This window comes from Ptychodera flava, chromosome 1 (assembly GCF_041260155.1).
Source record: "Ptychodera flava strain L36383 chromosome 1, AS_Pfla_20210202, whole genome shotgun sequence".
Taxonomy (NCBI): domain Eukaryota; kingdom Metazoa; phylum Hemichordata; class Enteropneusta; family Ptychoderidae; genus Ptychodera; species Ptychodera flava.
The window spans coordinates 22710982-22725517 of record NC_091928.1 but is presented as its reverse complement, the minus strand read 5'-3'; the positions used below and the strand labels follow the sequence as shown (position 1 = coordinate 22725517).

The following is a 14536-nucleotide window of genomic DNA, read 5'->3' as shown; positions in this document are numbered from 1 at the left end:
TATATTTTTGGGTTTGGGCTGATTACTTATGCCTACCTTGGCGTGTTGTGGGTTTATTGAAGGTGATGTAATTGTTAACACGTAGACTAAGTTGCCGGCTAGCGTGCGACACAGAACACGCTGTTTGCAGAAACGACTCCGAACAGGGTCATTCTGCAGGTGAAGAAGGTAACTCTGTAAACAAAAATCAAAAAAGAAAGGAATAAAATCATTGAGGTAAAACTGTAATCATACTCTGGTAAAATTTCAAAAGACTTATGTAAGGTAGAATGCACACCGGGGACAGATATTTAGATTTTCAAAATTGTTCAATTCTTTTCTGATTTACCACTTGTGGTGTGGCAGCTCATTTTAAAGCTCTCATCGTAAGAAAAATTGCACTATCTTAGGTTTTTAGAAAATTTAAAATTGTATTTTTTCCCATAGAGTCAACAGAAGGATGGCAGCCATTTTGAATTTTAAATATCAGTAAATGTCAAGTAATTTGTTTCTCAAGTATGAAACGTTGCACAGTGATTCCTAATTTTTACTTTTGCTTTGGTGAGAGAAAGATGGAACTTTCGTTGAGGAAAGTTTGAGCAAAAGTGAAGTCTTTCACTTATGAGGCGCATACTACCTTAAAGGAAATGTGTATTTGGATTCATGTCTTGTATTATAATTATGCAAAGTTCAGATTTTATAAGTATGTGGATTGTGATTTCTGATTTCTGTAAAGTTTTATTTCTTCATCTTTCATCCCCATGTAAAATCACTAGTGAATAGGAAGCCAAGACTAATAGTCATAGGTAAGGGACACATGGATATGAAAGACCATTCTTATATTAGGTTTATTGGTGGAAAAGAAAAATATTTGTGTTCAAATGTGGAGTGATCTATTTTACAAAACAGTGAATTTTCTTTGCACATCTTTTGAGTGTGGAAATAACAGTCTTACATGACTTCCTTCCCCTTATTTAAAAAATACCGCAATTATACGGTGTCGCTCAAATTTGATCAGAATTGGTATATACCCGTATGGGTTACCAATGATCAACAATAAATGTTGTTTCTATCTGTTCAGTGGAGGAAAATTCTACGTTGATGTTATGACAATGATTCTGCACAGTACAACCAGAAAACGACAAGAAATATTTAAACAGAAAAACAAGAATGACAAAAGTAATTAAGGTCTAACTTTAGGTACTGGAGGTCAACTTAAGCAACATGCATATCAGAAACAAGCCCCTCTTAGTTTAGTATAAACGGTCTTCCCAATCTATTGTCCATGGTTGCAGCTGGTCAGTTAATATGTAACAGTTCATAAACAATGACAGGAAATGAGTCAAGATCAGTGGAGTTTGCCTGTTTCTCAATGGCATGCCTCCTGTACATTTGCAGGATTTCACTTTTTCTTACCTCATTTGCACATTTTTGACACTGATGTGTTCATTTGAACAAATTCACATCTCAACCCCTGCATCTACCTGTACACCAAATACTGAGATGGTAGCTTTGGCGGTATGGGAGCCTTTGTGTGTGACGGACATACATCCGCACATACCCACAAATATACAGACATGCAAATCAGATGCAAATGAACTGATTCAGCCCATAACCTCACATTGGTAACCAAATGTGAGCTAAAAACTTTCATGGTATGAATTTTCAAAAGCAATATTCCCTCAGAAATCATTGTGGAATGCAACAAGTTTTCAGTAACACTGGATATAGTCCACTTTTGGCTTTTGAAGTTGTTTATGAAAAGGTGGGGAGGTAGACCATAAAATGATGACATTAGACTACAAGCTGCACAAGATTTGATAACGTACCTGTAAATCTGAATATGAATATGGATAACAATGTGCAAAGTAATAGGTATCATTGTTGTTTGGAAATGTACATGTCCATGTCAGCGAATAGTAATATTTCTCTCCTTTCATGTTTGTTCGTCTGAAATTGAAGAAAGCAAAAAAAAAAAATGTTTGTATCAATGTACAATGCTGGACATATTGAAACTTACAGATGTTAAAGTGTGAGGTATGCTGCAGGTGCTGTCAGTTCGCGTGTGAACTGCAAGTGTGAAGACCGGAAAAATATGCCACAAGAGGGCGCTCTAAACAGCTTATGAAGGTCACTCGGTGATCACTGTCAAGACTATCAGTAGTAGAACTGTCTTGTACATTTTTCGTCTGGTTTCTTTCTTCATTTACAGTTATGGTAACATGACATTTCATTTCATGCTGATAATGGACACGTCTGCTATCAGGGTTTCATTTTATTAATATACTTCCACTTTTTTTACACAGTTTAATACAGTCACTGTTGTGCAAAAGACGACCAATAGGTCTATTCCATAATAAATAAGACATCGTTGATGACACAGTCCCCACTTGTTAATGGGTACTTTGATTACAGGTCCTCAGAGAGGATAGAGTCCTCTTCATTAGGTCTGTGATAAAAATACTGTGATAAAAATACTTTTGAATAAATTCGCTTGATACATGTCTGAGTTCAGGACATAAAAAAGTCATAACAAAATGACCGCACAGCAGCTATATTGAATCGTATCACAAAACAAATTAACGTGCATATTTATGACCAATCGTATCACAAAACAAATTAACGTGCATATGTACATGTATGACATTGGTCAATCTCCTTTTACCAACTTTGAATAAAATCGCTTGATACATGTCTGAGTTATGGTTCTGGACATGAAAAAACGCAATAAAATGGCCACACGGCGGCCATATTGGATCGTATTACAAACAAATCAATGTGCATGTGTATGACATAGGTCAATGTCCTTGTACCAAGTTTGAATAAAATCGGTTGAGATATGCCTGAGTTATGGCTCTGTACATGAAAAAATCGTAACAAAATGGCCGCACAGCGGCCATATTGGATCGTATCACAAAACAAATTGATGTGCATAGCTATGACATTGGTCAATGTCCTTGTACCAACTTTGAATAAATTCTGTTGGAACATGCCTGAGTAATGGCTCTGTACATGAAAAAATCGTAATAAAATGGCCGCCTGGCGGCCATATTGGATCGTATCGCAAAACAAATTGACGTGCATATGTATGACATAGGTCAATGTCCTTGTACCAACTTTGAATAAAATCGATTGAGATACGCCTGAGTTATGGCTCTGTACATGAAAAAATCGTAACAAAATGGCCGCACGGCGGCCATATTGGATTGTATCACCAAAAAATTGAAGTGCATATCTATGACATTGGTCAATGTCCTTGTATCAACTTTGAATAAAATCAGTTGAAACATGCCTGAGTTGTTGCTCTGTACATGAAAAAATCGTAATAAAATGGCCGCCTGGCAGCCATATTGGATCGTATCACGAAACAAATCGACGTGCATCTGTATGACATATGAAGTAATCCTTGTACCAAGTTTGAATGAAATCGCTCCAGGCATCTCTGAGATATCTGCGTGAACGGACGGACGCACGGACGGACGCACGCACGCACGGACATGACCAAACCTATAAGTCCCCCCGGACGGTGTCCGTGGGGACTAATAAGACGTGATGTGCTTTCAGACTCGGTACATCCAAGACATCACATGATGGCAGTACAAACACAAACCCATGTATACAAATGCGTAATGAATAAGTTCATGTTTGTGCACATGGGTTGGTTTGTACCCTGGTCCATTCAAATTCCGAGTTCAACCTACCGGTACATGTATTGTGAAACCAAGTTGTTAAATTTTTCCAATTTGATTTAATGCTTTCAGGAGAACAGGAATTAGCAGTATTGTAGTGATGAGAGTCTTTGGGTAGCCTTCAAGATGTGGTACGGTCACAAACTGACAATGTCAAACATCAGTAAGTACTCATGGCAGCTGTGAATGCTGCCAGTGTGGGTCTGTCTGATATATTCTCTTCAGTTGTTCTGATGTCATCAGTTCGTGACCGTATTACTTCTTAGATCTTGTCTTTTGTGTCATTTAAGCCATGACCTTGGATGCTTTTTGAATTGTATACGCCATTAATATTCTCTGGTAAACCAGAAAGCTGCAATACATGTGTAGTGACAGATCACAATATTACCTGTGATTATTTCTATAATATTTGATGTCTTCACCACACCGTCTCCATCCTATCTGCTTGTTGAGGGCATCCAACTCTGAATACATCAGTGGCCTCATACCTTGATTATACAGACTTCCAGGCTACAAAAAAGAAAACAAAACAAAAACAAAGACAGTTAAAATAATGGATATTGGTTTTGAGAAAAGTGCATGATAACATTACAGGCTGAGTTCCTCCCTTGTTGCATGATACATCATTTGTATTCAGCATTGATGGTTAACCCCTTTATCACAATGGTTTGCCCCAATATGTCATTATTTTCAGTCATGAAGCTAGACCTGTGTTCTAGGAAATAGGGGAAAAGTTGAGCCACTACGTCCCTCCAAAGAATTATTCCATATGCTATTGGAATACTGTATAGTACTAAACACTATCCAATATCATATAACCATAGATTTTCAATGGGACAAAAATCCTTCTATGGGAGTTAGTCAAAATTTACCACTGCAATTGCACAAGAGCAGTACAATCAGATACATGGGAGACTCTGTCCTACAGAAAAGAGTTTTTGTTACCATTTGCTCAATGCTTATGTTAATACCACTGGTAAATAAATATCTCAACACATTTTCTAAATCTACACTGACTCTTACAAACACACTGCACACACAAACACACACAGACACACACAGACAGACACACACACAGACTCCCCTAGTGCATGCTATGAGATATATGGTCGGAGCATTGCCATAACCCCTGGAATGTGTTTCGTACCAGATCTAATCCCATAGGGATGGGGTACCAACAAACACTATAGTGGTCTCTCTATTGACTTACTTTGACTTTTGTACTTGACTAGGATACTATAACATATACCAGTATTTGTCAACAACATCATGTTCCCCTTAATGAAGACTGTCACAGTCCATTTAGCATGTTATTTCTCTGACATACATACATACATGTATCAACTACCAGGGCTTTCTGCTCTCGGTATAATATTGTTTTACATAAATGGGCAAAAAATTGTCATATCTTTTGACTTTCTTTTTAAAACTTCCTTGAGATCATACATGTGTATATTCTGTCTCAAAGCCTTGAAGAATTACACCCTCCCAAATTCCTATTGATAACTTTTGGGGTTCAACGTGTTGGGCAAAACAACCGGGATATAACTGTGAACTGCCAACAATGCATCAAGGTATTGTTCTCACTTTTTGTGATTGGGAATACAGGTTTATCTTCGAATATTATGGAATTGGCATCAAAGGGAAGAAAATTCCGGAATAGGCTAAATTTAGTGGGAAGGGAGGAGTCGTGTTATATTTGTTACAAAGGAAATTTAACTCTTGTATCAGGACTAAATTTCAATACATCAAACATTTTAAAAGAGTCATTTCTATTCAAGTATGTTGGAGAAAGACTTTCACTTATATTAACTCATTAATTCCAGCGCAGTAACTCTGAAATGGGAGAGTGGCAGTTCAATATGAAGTGGAAAGGAACATTGCGAACATTTCACTACATGACAGCTCATAGGAAAACACCAACGCATTGTGTCCTAAGTATTGTCTGACTATTCCATTGTCTGTCCTTGTAGTAGTACCGATAGAAAACCAGCAGACCGAGTAGGAATTCCATCGGCGTAGACACCACAATGAAAGTTTTTGTGAGACCGCTGCAGGGCCATTGTTGCTGTGACAATGGTTTACAAAAGACGCGGGGAAGTTGGGAGAAGTCAGTGAGAAATTACATGGAGTTGATGTTCGAGTTTTGAGAGATTGACTGCGTTGACAAGCTGGTCGGATAATGGTCTCTGCATCATTGTGCTCACAATCAAAGATAGTCCAATCACAGACATGTGTCTGGTTTACAAAGGTTTGTAAAGATAAATAAGTCATTACAAAGGAATTGATAACTCACTACTTATACTTCCTATTATTTTTGCAAAATTCATGTTCTACGAAACAAAATTATTTTTATTTCATCACGAAAAGGGCAGCTGCTTGGTATAAATATTGATAAATTGATACATCTGTAAAATCATAAGATTTTCAGTGTTGCTAATCTTGCTTATAGATAACATAACATCTGATAGGGTATGAATTACATGAGCACTACTGACACACTAACATGGTATACCAATATGCAATATCTGATTATACCCGACCAAAACAATTTCCCAGAAATAGTGTCTTATTTCTTATAGTTATATGAAAGCAAACAACACCAACATAATGTTAAAAGAGGATGACATCAGCCCCTCCTTACCCTTACACCCCCATTTCCCAGTGCAGAGGTCAAACTTTACTATAGACTAGGATTGGGCCAAACGCTTGTGTACATGTGACTAGGGTGAAGTTCAGCTCTATCAAAGTTATCTTGGCTGAAACACTCCAGGCTGCCTGTACCAACCTATAATACTCTGAGAGTTTTATACATGCCGCAGCAAGTGCATGTCACCTGTATGGGTATATCTGCTTACTCCTCATACAACTTGGGAAGTATCGAATGTCCTGAAATGGTCAATATAAGCAGTTGCTCCTTTGAAGTGATTCATTCACCTCACTATTAATCCTCTATCATACGCATTTCTAAGTGCAGAGGTCCAATTTTACCCACAGCAAACAATAGGATCATACCAAAATTTACAAGTGGCAGGGTTTAACTTGGCAGGATTCATTATTGGCAGTGTTCTTACCTTCATAAGATTCACAATGGTGAATCTGTAGCGTATTCCAGGCTTGGCGTTGTTCACACGGAAGTAGTACCACTGTGTGTGTTTCTTGGTGTACAGGTCGTAACGAAGGTGTAGCTCATACTCGTATTCAGACCTTTGAAAAAAATATGGTGATAGAAGATAATAAACAGTGTAGTTGTGACCACTAACCACAAAGTTTTATTGTCATAATCAAACCTGACAATATAAAGAGCAAACAGAATGCACATTTTACATATGGCATAATTTGTAACCATGAATAAAGAAGTCTTTACTGCCTTGACAATATTATTATAACTAACCCACACAAATTGTTTTGTCCAAACAAAATTATTTCAATGTAATCTCTACCGGTACACTTGGGAGTATTATTTTGACTCCAAAGAGTTATTTTCACTTTATAACAATGTCTTGTCTTCATAGTTTGTTTTATTTTCATACGTCAGCACAACTTAAGACTTGGTCTTTGACGTACCAGCCAATGTCATTTCAACTTGGTATTTGAATGGTTGATTGTCAGTGGGGGAAAACATGTTACAAATATGGACATACTTCACAATTGAACACAATAATATGAACTCCTAGCAATAAATATAAAGTGTATTTATCTGAAATCTTTACATTCAATCAATTTTAATTTTTTAGCTGATTCCTTGTATTTTGACTTATTTATTCATTTATTATATAATTATTTATTGATGCGTCTCTTTTGACACTTGTAAAGTTTGGAGAGACTGACATGTAGAAAAACATAAACATTTTGGTGAAAAATTTCATTTTAGATTGGATGCTTTCACATGCATTGATGAGATCAACTGCTTTCCCCCCTAACATCTGGTGTAGGTATTTTGGCAATCTTCCAAACTGTGAAAAAAACTTCAGGAATTTTTTTTTTGTCCTTCAAAGAATTCTAAACAATGGTATGTGACTCAGTCTGCCTGTCTGAAAAAATCTTTTTGACAACACAGGCTTCGTAGCATTGTTTGAAGCCAGACAGTTTGGAAACACATCTAACTCTACTACAGAAATAGTGCCTTATTTGAATTCACTCAGGGCACCGAGACTTAACCTGCTGACCAGCCCCCTCCCATCCCCCAACCCCTATTCCCTATTAACAGGTCTACAGTCATCAATGATAACAATAGGTTTGGGCCAAACCATACTGGTGAAAGGGTTAATCAACTTAATGCTCTCAGAGCACCCTCACTTCACAAAACTTATGAAAAACTCAAAGAAAAAAGCTCAACATTGGCAGGCATATATTATTATAATTGACCTTTCAATCCCCTTTTTTTCTCTGCAATATTCCTGTATCAGGATTAAACCAAACATGGGTTTACAGTGGGACTCTCAAATCTAATGGTCAGGTGAAAAAGTATATGATAAAAAGCTTTGATAGAATCAAATCACGAAATTACCTAACTAACACGGCAGTTCCTTTTAATCTGAATGTATATGAATTACCAATCATTTATCACAAAAATTGGTAATAATCAATGCTTTTGATAATCAGAACAATTGCACATTGAATTTGTACCTTTCAGAAACAGAAAAATTAATATATATTATGTATATACAGTGGCATTTCTTATATGTTACCATGCTTTCCAATTATTGCATGTATCCCACTTTGTTGTGAAAAAATTAATCTAAATTCTTGTTACTAAATGTGAATTTTCTAACATCAATATTTGAAATAGATGTAAGATGCCAACTTTATATCAAACTTTTTCACCATTATCTGTTTCTCTCGTCTGACACCTAAAACAGTTGAACTCTCAAAAAATGTTTTTATTTGGAAACCACAGACTCTACTTGCATGTAAAGTATCCCTTAAGCTCCACCAATAAATAGCAATGCATCGCATGAGTTGTGTAAGCTAATCTGCCGATGGAGGTGGCCATGGGTTCAACGTCCTCCACAAGTAGTAAGCAAAGAATGTGATGAGTGGTGACTCTGACATAGTGGCCTGAATATTAAAACACCCATTTAAATCAGCGCCATTTGTCTTTTTGTTAGCCCAGTGTCATCCTTCATTTCAGTTTTAACCTCAAAATCATACTAATTGTGGTTTATACCGGTATATCTTTTGTAAACAATTTAGGTGAGTATGAGTGCATTGTTCATAACAAAAATACACTTTTAAAAGTGTTAGGAAAATGAGCAATTCAGTATGATAATTTCTTGTCAGTGACAACCCCTTTGCACCCCTATTAACCCTTTGACTGCTGTAATTTTTCCCACCAAAATTTTAGTGCAACATTTTACCAATTTTTATTAACTTTGTTCAAAGTTTTTTCATAATTTTGGACCAAAAGAATATCATATTTCATCGGCTAAAATTTTTTATCAAAATTTTGGCAAAACTCAGAAAGAAATTGACTGTGGTATATTTTATAAAGGCGATGAAAAATTGACTTAGGCGCTCAAACGGTTAACTTGTATATAAGTTAATCCAACCTGTCAAAATCAACAGGATTTGACTAAAATTAATCTGTGACAGTGTTTATATTTTAAGTGGTGAAAAAAAATCACACTAGACTTGTGAAGAAAGCTCAGTGTAGTCTCCAGAAACCTGGATAAGACAATGATACTTAACCCTCTAACCCCCATTTCACAATGCAGAGGTCCACATCTGCTGCACTGAACAATAGAGCTATACCAAAATTTGTTGATGGTGGGGGTTAAACTCTGTGAGACGTGAATGAAAGTGTTGATGGACTGACCTTTGAATAGCTTTGTAGAGATTTCCACTTTCGAAGCGTGATTCAAATATGAGAGTTGTGTCGTCGGTACTGGAGAGTTTGACAGCGCGCACGGAACATCCGTTGCGATTGCCGCCTACACGGGATCTCAAAAACTGGAAACAAACAAGAAAAGGCGATGCAAATCAGAAATTTCTGTAGTGATGGTTTCTTTTCAATCACAGCAGATGGTTAATAGATGATTGAAACATTTTTGAATTATGGCTTGGCAGAACTTGACAAACATTGTCATTTCCCTGTTCAGTAGTACAGTCAAAGCAAATCGGTGAAAATGACAAAATCAGTGGTGAACAAATGTCATTCCCCTCACATGGTCACGATGGTGCGTTAATCCAATCTGATCACCAGTAATTACGGCTACTTTGCTCTGCCTATCCATGGTATAAATATGCCACCATTAACAGGCACATCTGAAGAACACATCTACGCCATTACAAGTATGACTGTAATTTGAGAATTTCAGACTAAAATTGAGAAAAGCTGATATATTTTTTTACATGATACTTACATAGGATTCTTTAGGGGCTGGATTGTAGAAGACAACTCTGCCCTCACTCTCACTACCAGGCATTGGCATCTTTTCCACACCAGCTATGAAATTACCAGAGAGAGAAAAAAAAGTTTATTTGTCAGTTCTTGTAGTTTTTTGCTTCAATTCTCTTGAGCACTGATATACTTCTTTCATGAATATACGGTAATGATAATTCCTTGTTTGCTTGTCTGTTGGTATTGTTGCCAGCTTAAAGCTGGCAACAATTTTTGTCGTCACTGCTGATGAAACTTTTTCAGATGTTAATGTGTATTCATTATTGGGTTTATGCAGATTGATGAAAGGTAATATGCATATTCATAATATCACTTTGCATTTTATTCATATGTTATGTTTATGCATATTGGTGCTATGTTTATGAAAATCTCTGATAAGCTTATGCATATTCATAATGGACATTGCATATTCATGAATAGAAGCTGATGGCTATTTTCTGAATCTTGGTTTATAGATCCGAAAATACCAGTCATGTGATTGATGTATTCTGCATCTATGATTCAGGCACAGCTTTTAACCCTGTCACCCCCAGTTCCCTGTATACAGGTCCAACTTTACCATAGGAAACAATGGATTTGGGAAAAACCATGGTGGTGAAAGGGTTAAGGGCAGTTTTCAAGACACCCAAGAGATAGTATAACTTTGGATGAATGCTAAGAGACAACATCACAAACACAGTCAAACCATTCACAGAAAATGCATCTTATACTACTCCGTTCTGATCAAATGGTTGTAAATTTTAGAACATTGATTAATACTATGGGAACACAGTAGCAACTTTTTTTCAAGTATTTCTTGCCTCTTTTATGTAAAAATTTGGCGATGTCATTTAGTCTTTACATCTATCAGAATAGTCTGTTATCAGTGTATTGTTCTCACATTCTTGAGTAGAATGACAAATGTACATAACATGGATTGAAGTATAGTTCAAAGGGCTTTCAAATTGATTATTTTTTACAGAAATACACCCGCGCCCCTCTATTGCAAGGCAGTCCATGTCACATTATCAATTTACGCTTGATGGATTTTCAAAAATAATAATATACATTAATTTCTGACTTGCTACAAAGCGACCACATCAGTCATCGATTTCACGTGTCTGTTTGTGTGTTCACTGGGACATGGCAACTACTGAATGTAAACGCCACTCACTTGGTTTGTAGAATGGTTCTGGGTTGCTGGGTATGTACGGTATGTGCATCACCCGTTCTGGTAGAACCTCCATCACAGAGGGCCTGAAATGGATGAAAATAACACAAAATAAGGATCGTACTGGTAATCATACATTTCAAAAGAATGTAATTTACACAAATGATGCATAAGAAATATTTGAAATGCAACATGAATAATAGTTTGACATATTTCACTAAAACAGATACTAGGTTTGATGTAGAATAGATTGGTGGAATGCTCTGTCTCAATATGGAGTTATTGTTGTTTTGACATTTCGCTCCCAATCATCAACAATGCTTTTAACCTATTTGTTTTGACCACAATTACATGAATAATAAAAAATTCCTGCCCATAATGAAAAGTAAGTTACCAAGTGGGTTTATAACAAGTGTAAAAAATTTGAAAAATCATTGCAGGCAAAAAAAATTGTTTTTTTTTTGTTTTATTTGGATAGCAAGAAAGCATACCATCTTGCAGCATGTTGAGCTCCCTGTTCCTTGGTGAGTGCATACAGATTGCGTGGTTCCCGAAGTCGGGGTACCTACATGGGAAAATACAACGGATAGAAAAAAGGTTAACAAAATCTAACTCAGCACATATATAGGCTGATCAGTTCTTTAAACATTTCCTGGACAATGACATATCCAAACCCTTCTGGCTGACAGTGTGCTTGTGAAGTCTTACAACACTACAAATTATCTTTATCTAGGTTTCACTGTTTTGAAAAAAGAAAAGGAGTAAGATATAGTGAAGATGATACCACTTATCTTCAAGGGATACAGTCGTCGGAATTGCGCTCAAAGGTCGTATGGGACCCATACGACCAATGTAAACACTGTATCCAAGGTACGATGGTGATTGATGAAAGTTAAAACATGTCTGTTATAATCTACATCGTATAATTTAAATGTTGCAGCTATGATGATGAGGTGCTAGATATCGTGCACAAAATACATTAGTCATTGCTTGTAAACAAGAAACTTGCACAGGCGCAATTCTGACAACTGTTTCCCTTTAATTACGCTTCACACAGTCACACACACACACACACACACACACACAGACAGACCAAATTAAAAGTCAGAGAAAGCAGCTGATATGAATGTGTCATTATTTCTGTCCAAGATAACAAATGTTCTAATTCTCTTCTCCATAATATGTTGAAATGCAATGTTTTAAACTTGTCAACGTAATGCACTGTGTACAATGATAGTCTGTAATGGCACTGTTGACAAAATAAATTCTAGTTCAGAATTGAATTCAGTTGTCAACAACTGTCATTGAATGTTACATACAGACGAGTTGAAAACTAGGCATTTCAACATAAATTTTCTGAGTAGAAAAATAAAGAGTATTAAACAGACAGAAAAAAGTAGTGTGAATTACATCAAAATGGAGATTTAAGTATGGAGAGTGCAGAAGTGTGTTGCATTTTTCCTGCTCAGCTAACCCATGATTTCCAAATTCTGTGTTCTTTCTATGCATGGAAAGCAAATGACTATGGAATGTGAAAATCAACATCCATGCTGTGGCAAGTATTTGTACACTTAAAAGAAGACATGGATTAGCTCAAAACAACTCTCACTTTACAGGATTAAGGGTAGCACCTTTTGTTTAGAATCCAAATTACATTAAACAAAGGGTTACAGTTCCACTGTAGTCAGTGAGGAACACAGCTGCAATGTACGTGTCAGCTGATATTATTGATTGGCACTTTACACACAGCAAAGACAACCAACAACAGATCTGAACTTTTTTTCTCCTGCCACCCAGGTATTTCATTATAGAGTATTGATTCTCTGATTGTTCAAAACAAATGAATGCAATTCATGTCAAGTCTGACAAAGTAGTGAAACCAAACCAAACTTACCATTTTACCCGACTGACAACTGAATATAAGCTGAGTTGTGCGGTTGATTTCATCTTGAAATCTTCCGTCTACCGATTAAAAAAAAATTTGGTTAATATCATCACATACGGTATGTACATGTATAATTATTAAATTGCCGATAATTTTGCAACATCTTGAACCTGAATCAATCCCTGATTTTACACAGGCACATCTGAAAAATACACAACTAAAGGTAAAAGATGCAACACTCTGTTTTATTATTTTTTTATGTATTTATTTATTTATTTATTTATTTATTTATTTATTTATTCAATAATTCCTTCCTTCATTCATCCATTCATTCATTCATTCTGACTGGGGCACACTTGAACTTGTCTTTATTAAATAACAGTCTACTATGGCCATTGATGAATGAATGTTGAAAATAAATCAACACCCATTCTGCAGAACTTTACTACTCAGAGAAATGTTTATACCTTGCCACCATAGAATGTTGGTTTGATAAAATCTCTATGACCTTGCTAAGGGTACTACACAGTACCTATTCAAAATGCAAGATATCACTCACGCCCACTTGGTTCTTTATGGCCATTTTTATGGTGAAAAAATTATTGCAATAGTACCGGCATGAAGACAGGGTCTCTATGGCTGAGTACAAAAGTCTGCACAAAATATGGTTTTAGGATTCTAAAGACATGAGCATTGTGGTAATTACTGCTTGTGCAATCCATGGGGGAAAATTTATCGAACCCAAGAAATCCATTATCGCCACAACTACTGTGTAGCAAGTAAAGTATTTGAAAGATAAGCCATGGTTTGACTTTGTTCTGCTGACATTTAAGGTATAATGCGCCTCAGGGACAGACATTTGGATTCTCAAATTTTTACAATTCTTTTCTGATCCACCACTTGTGAGGGCTCATTTTGAAGCTCTTGGAGTAAAGAAATTTTTTTACTGTCTTAGTTTTTCCAAAATCAAAATTTTCATTTTTTCCCAATTGAGTTAACACAGGGGTGGCGGCCATTTTGAATCACAAATACCAGTACATGTACCAGTAAATATTAGGTAATTTGTTTCACAAGTACTAAACTTTGTGCGGTGACCGCCGTTTTTTATTCTTGATTTGGTAAGAGAATGGTTGAAAGCTTTATTGAGGAAGGTTTGAGCAAAATTTTAAGTTTGTCACTTTTCAGGCGCAGAAACCAGTGAACACAAGTAGAGGATAGACATCAGGCTAAATGACTACAATCGGGAGTTTCTGCACATACTGAAGGATGACAGGTGATCACAAAATGACAATAAATTACGTAAAGAATAATACCAAACTATGCTGCGGGACAATGTACATGTATTTTTTTTCAAGAGGACAACATCCCAGTATATACAATTTGTCAGAATGTTTGAATGTACAGCAAACAGCAAACGTGAAAAACAGGAT

The 14536-nt window shown here is 36.2% G+C and overlaps 1 protein-coding gene across 7 annotated transcripts in view; it reads right to left on the bottom strand.

Moving 5' to 3' along the window:
* The window catches only part of LOC139133146 (cytosolic carboxypeptidase 2-like), a 51902-nt gene that overhangs the window by 29972 nt on the left and 7394 nt on the right, over nucleotides 1–14536 (bottom strand). For all 7 annotated transcript variants that reach the window (XM_070699588.1, XM_070699572.1, XM_070699606.1 and 4 more), the window contains exons 4-12: nucleotides 13116–13183; nucleotides 11713–11786; nucleotides 11225–11307; nucleotides 10034–10116; nucleotides 9487–9620; nucleotides 6743–6875; nucleotides 4057–4178; nucleotides 1809–1929; nucleotides 37–174 (exon numbers count right to left, since the gene is read on the bottom strand). In XM_070699588.1, coding sequence (XP_070555689.1) covers nucleotides 37–174; nucleotides 1809–1929; nucleotides 4057–4178; nucleotides 6743–6875; nucleotides 9487–9620; nucleotides 10034–10116; nucleotides 11225–11307; nucleotides 11713–11786; nucleotides 13116–13183 — 956 coding nt within the window. The remainder of the gene's footprint in view (nucleotides 1–36; nucleotides 175–1808; nucleotides 1930–4056; nucleotides 4179–6742; nucleotides 6876–9486; nucleotides 9621–10033; nucleotides 10117–11224; nucleotides 11308–11712; nucleotides 11787–13115; nucleotides 13184–14536) is intronic.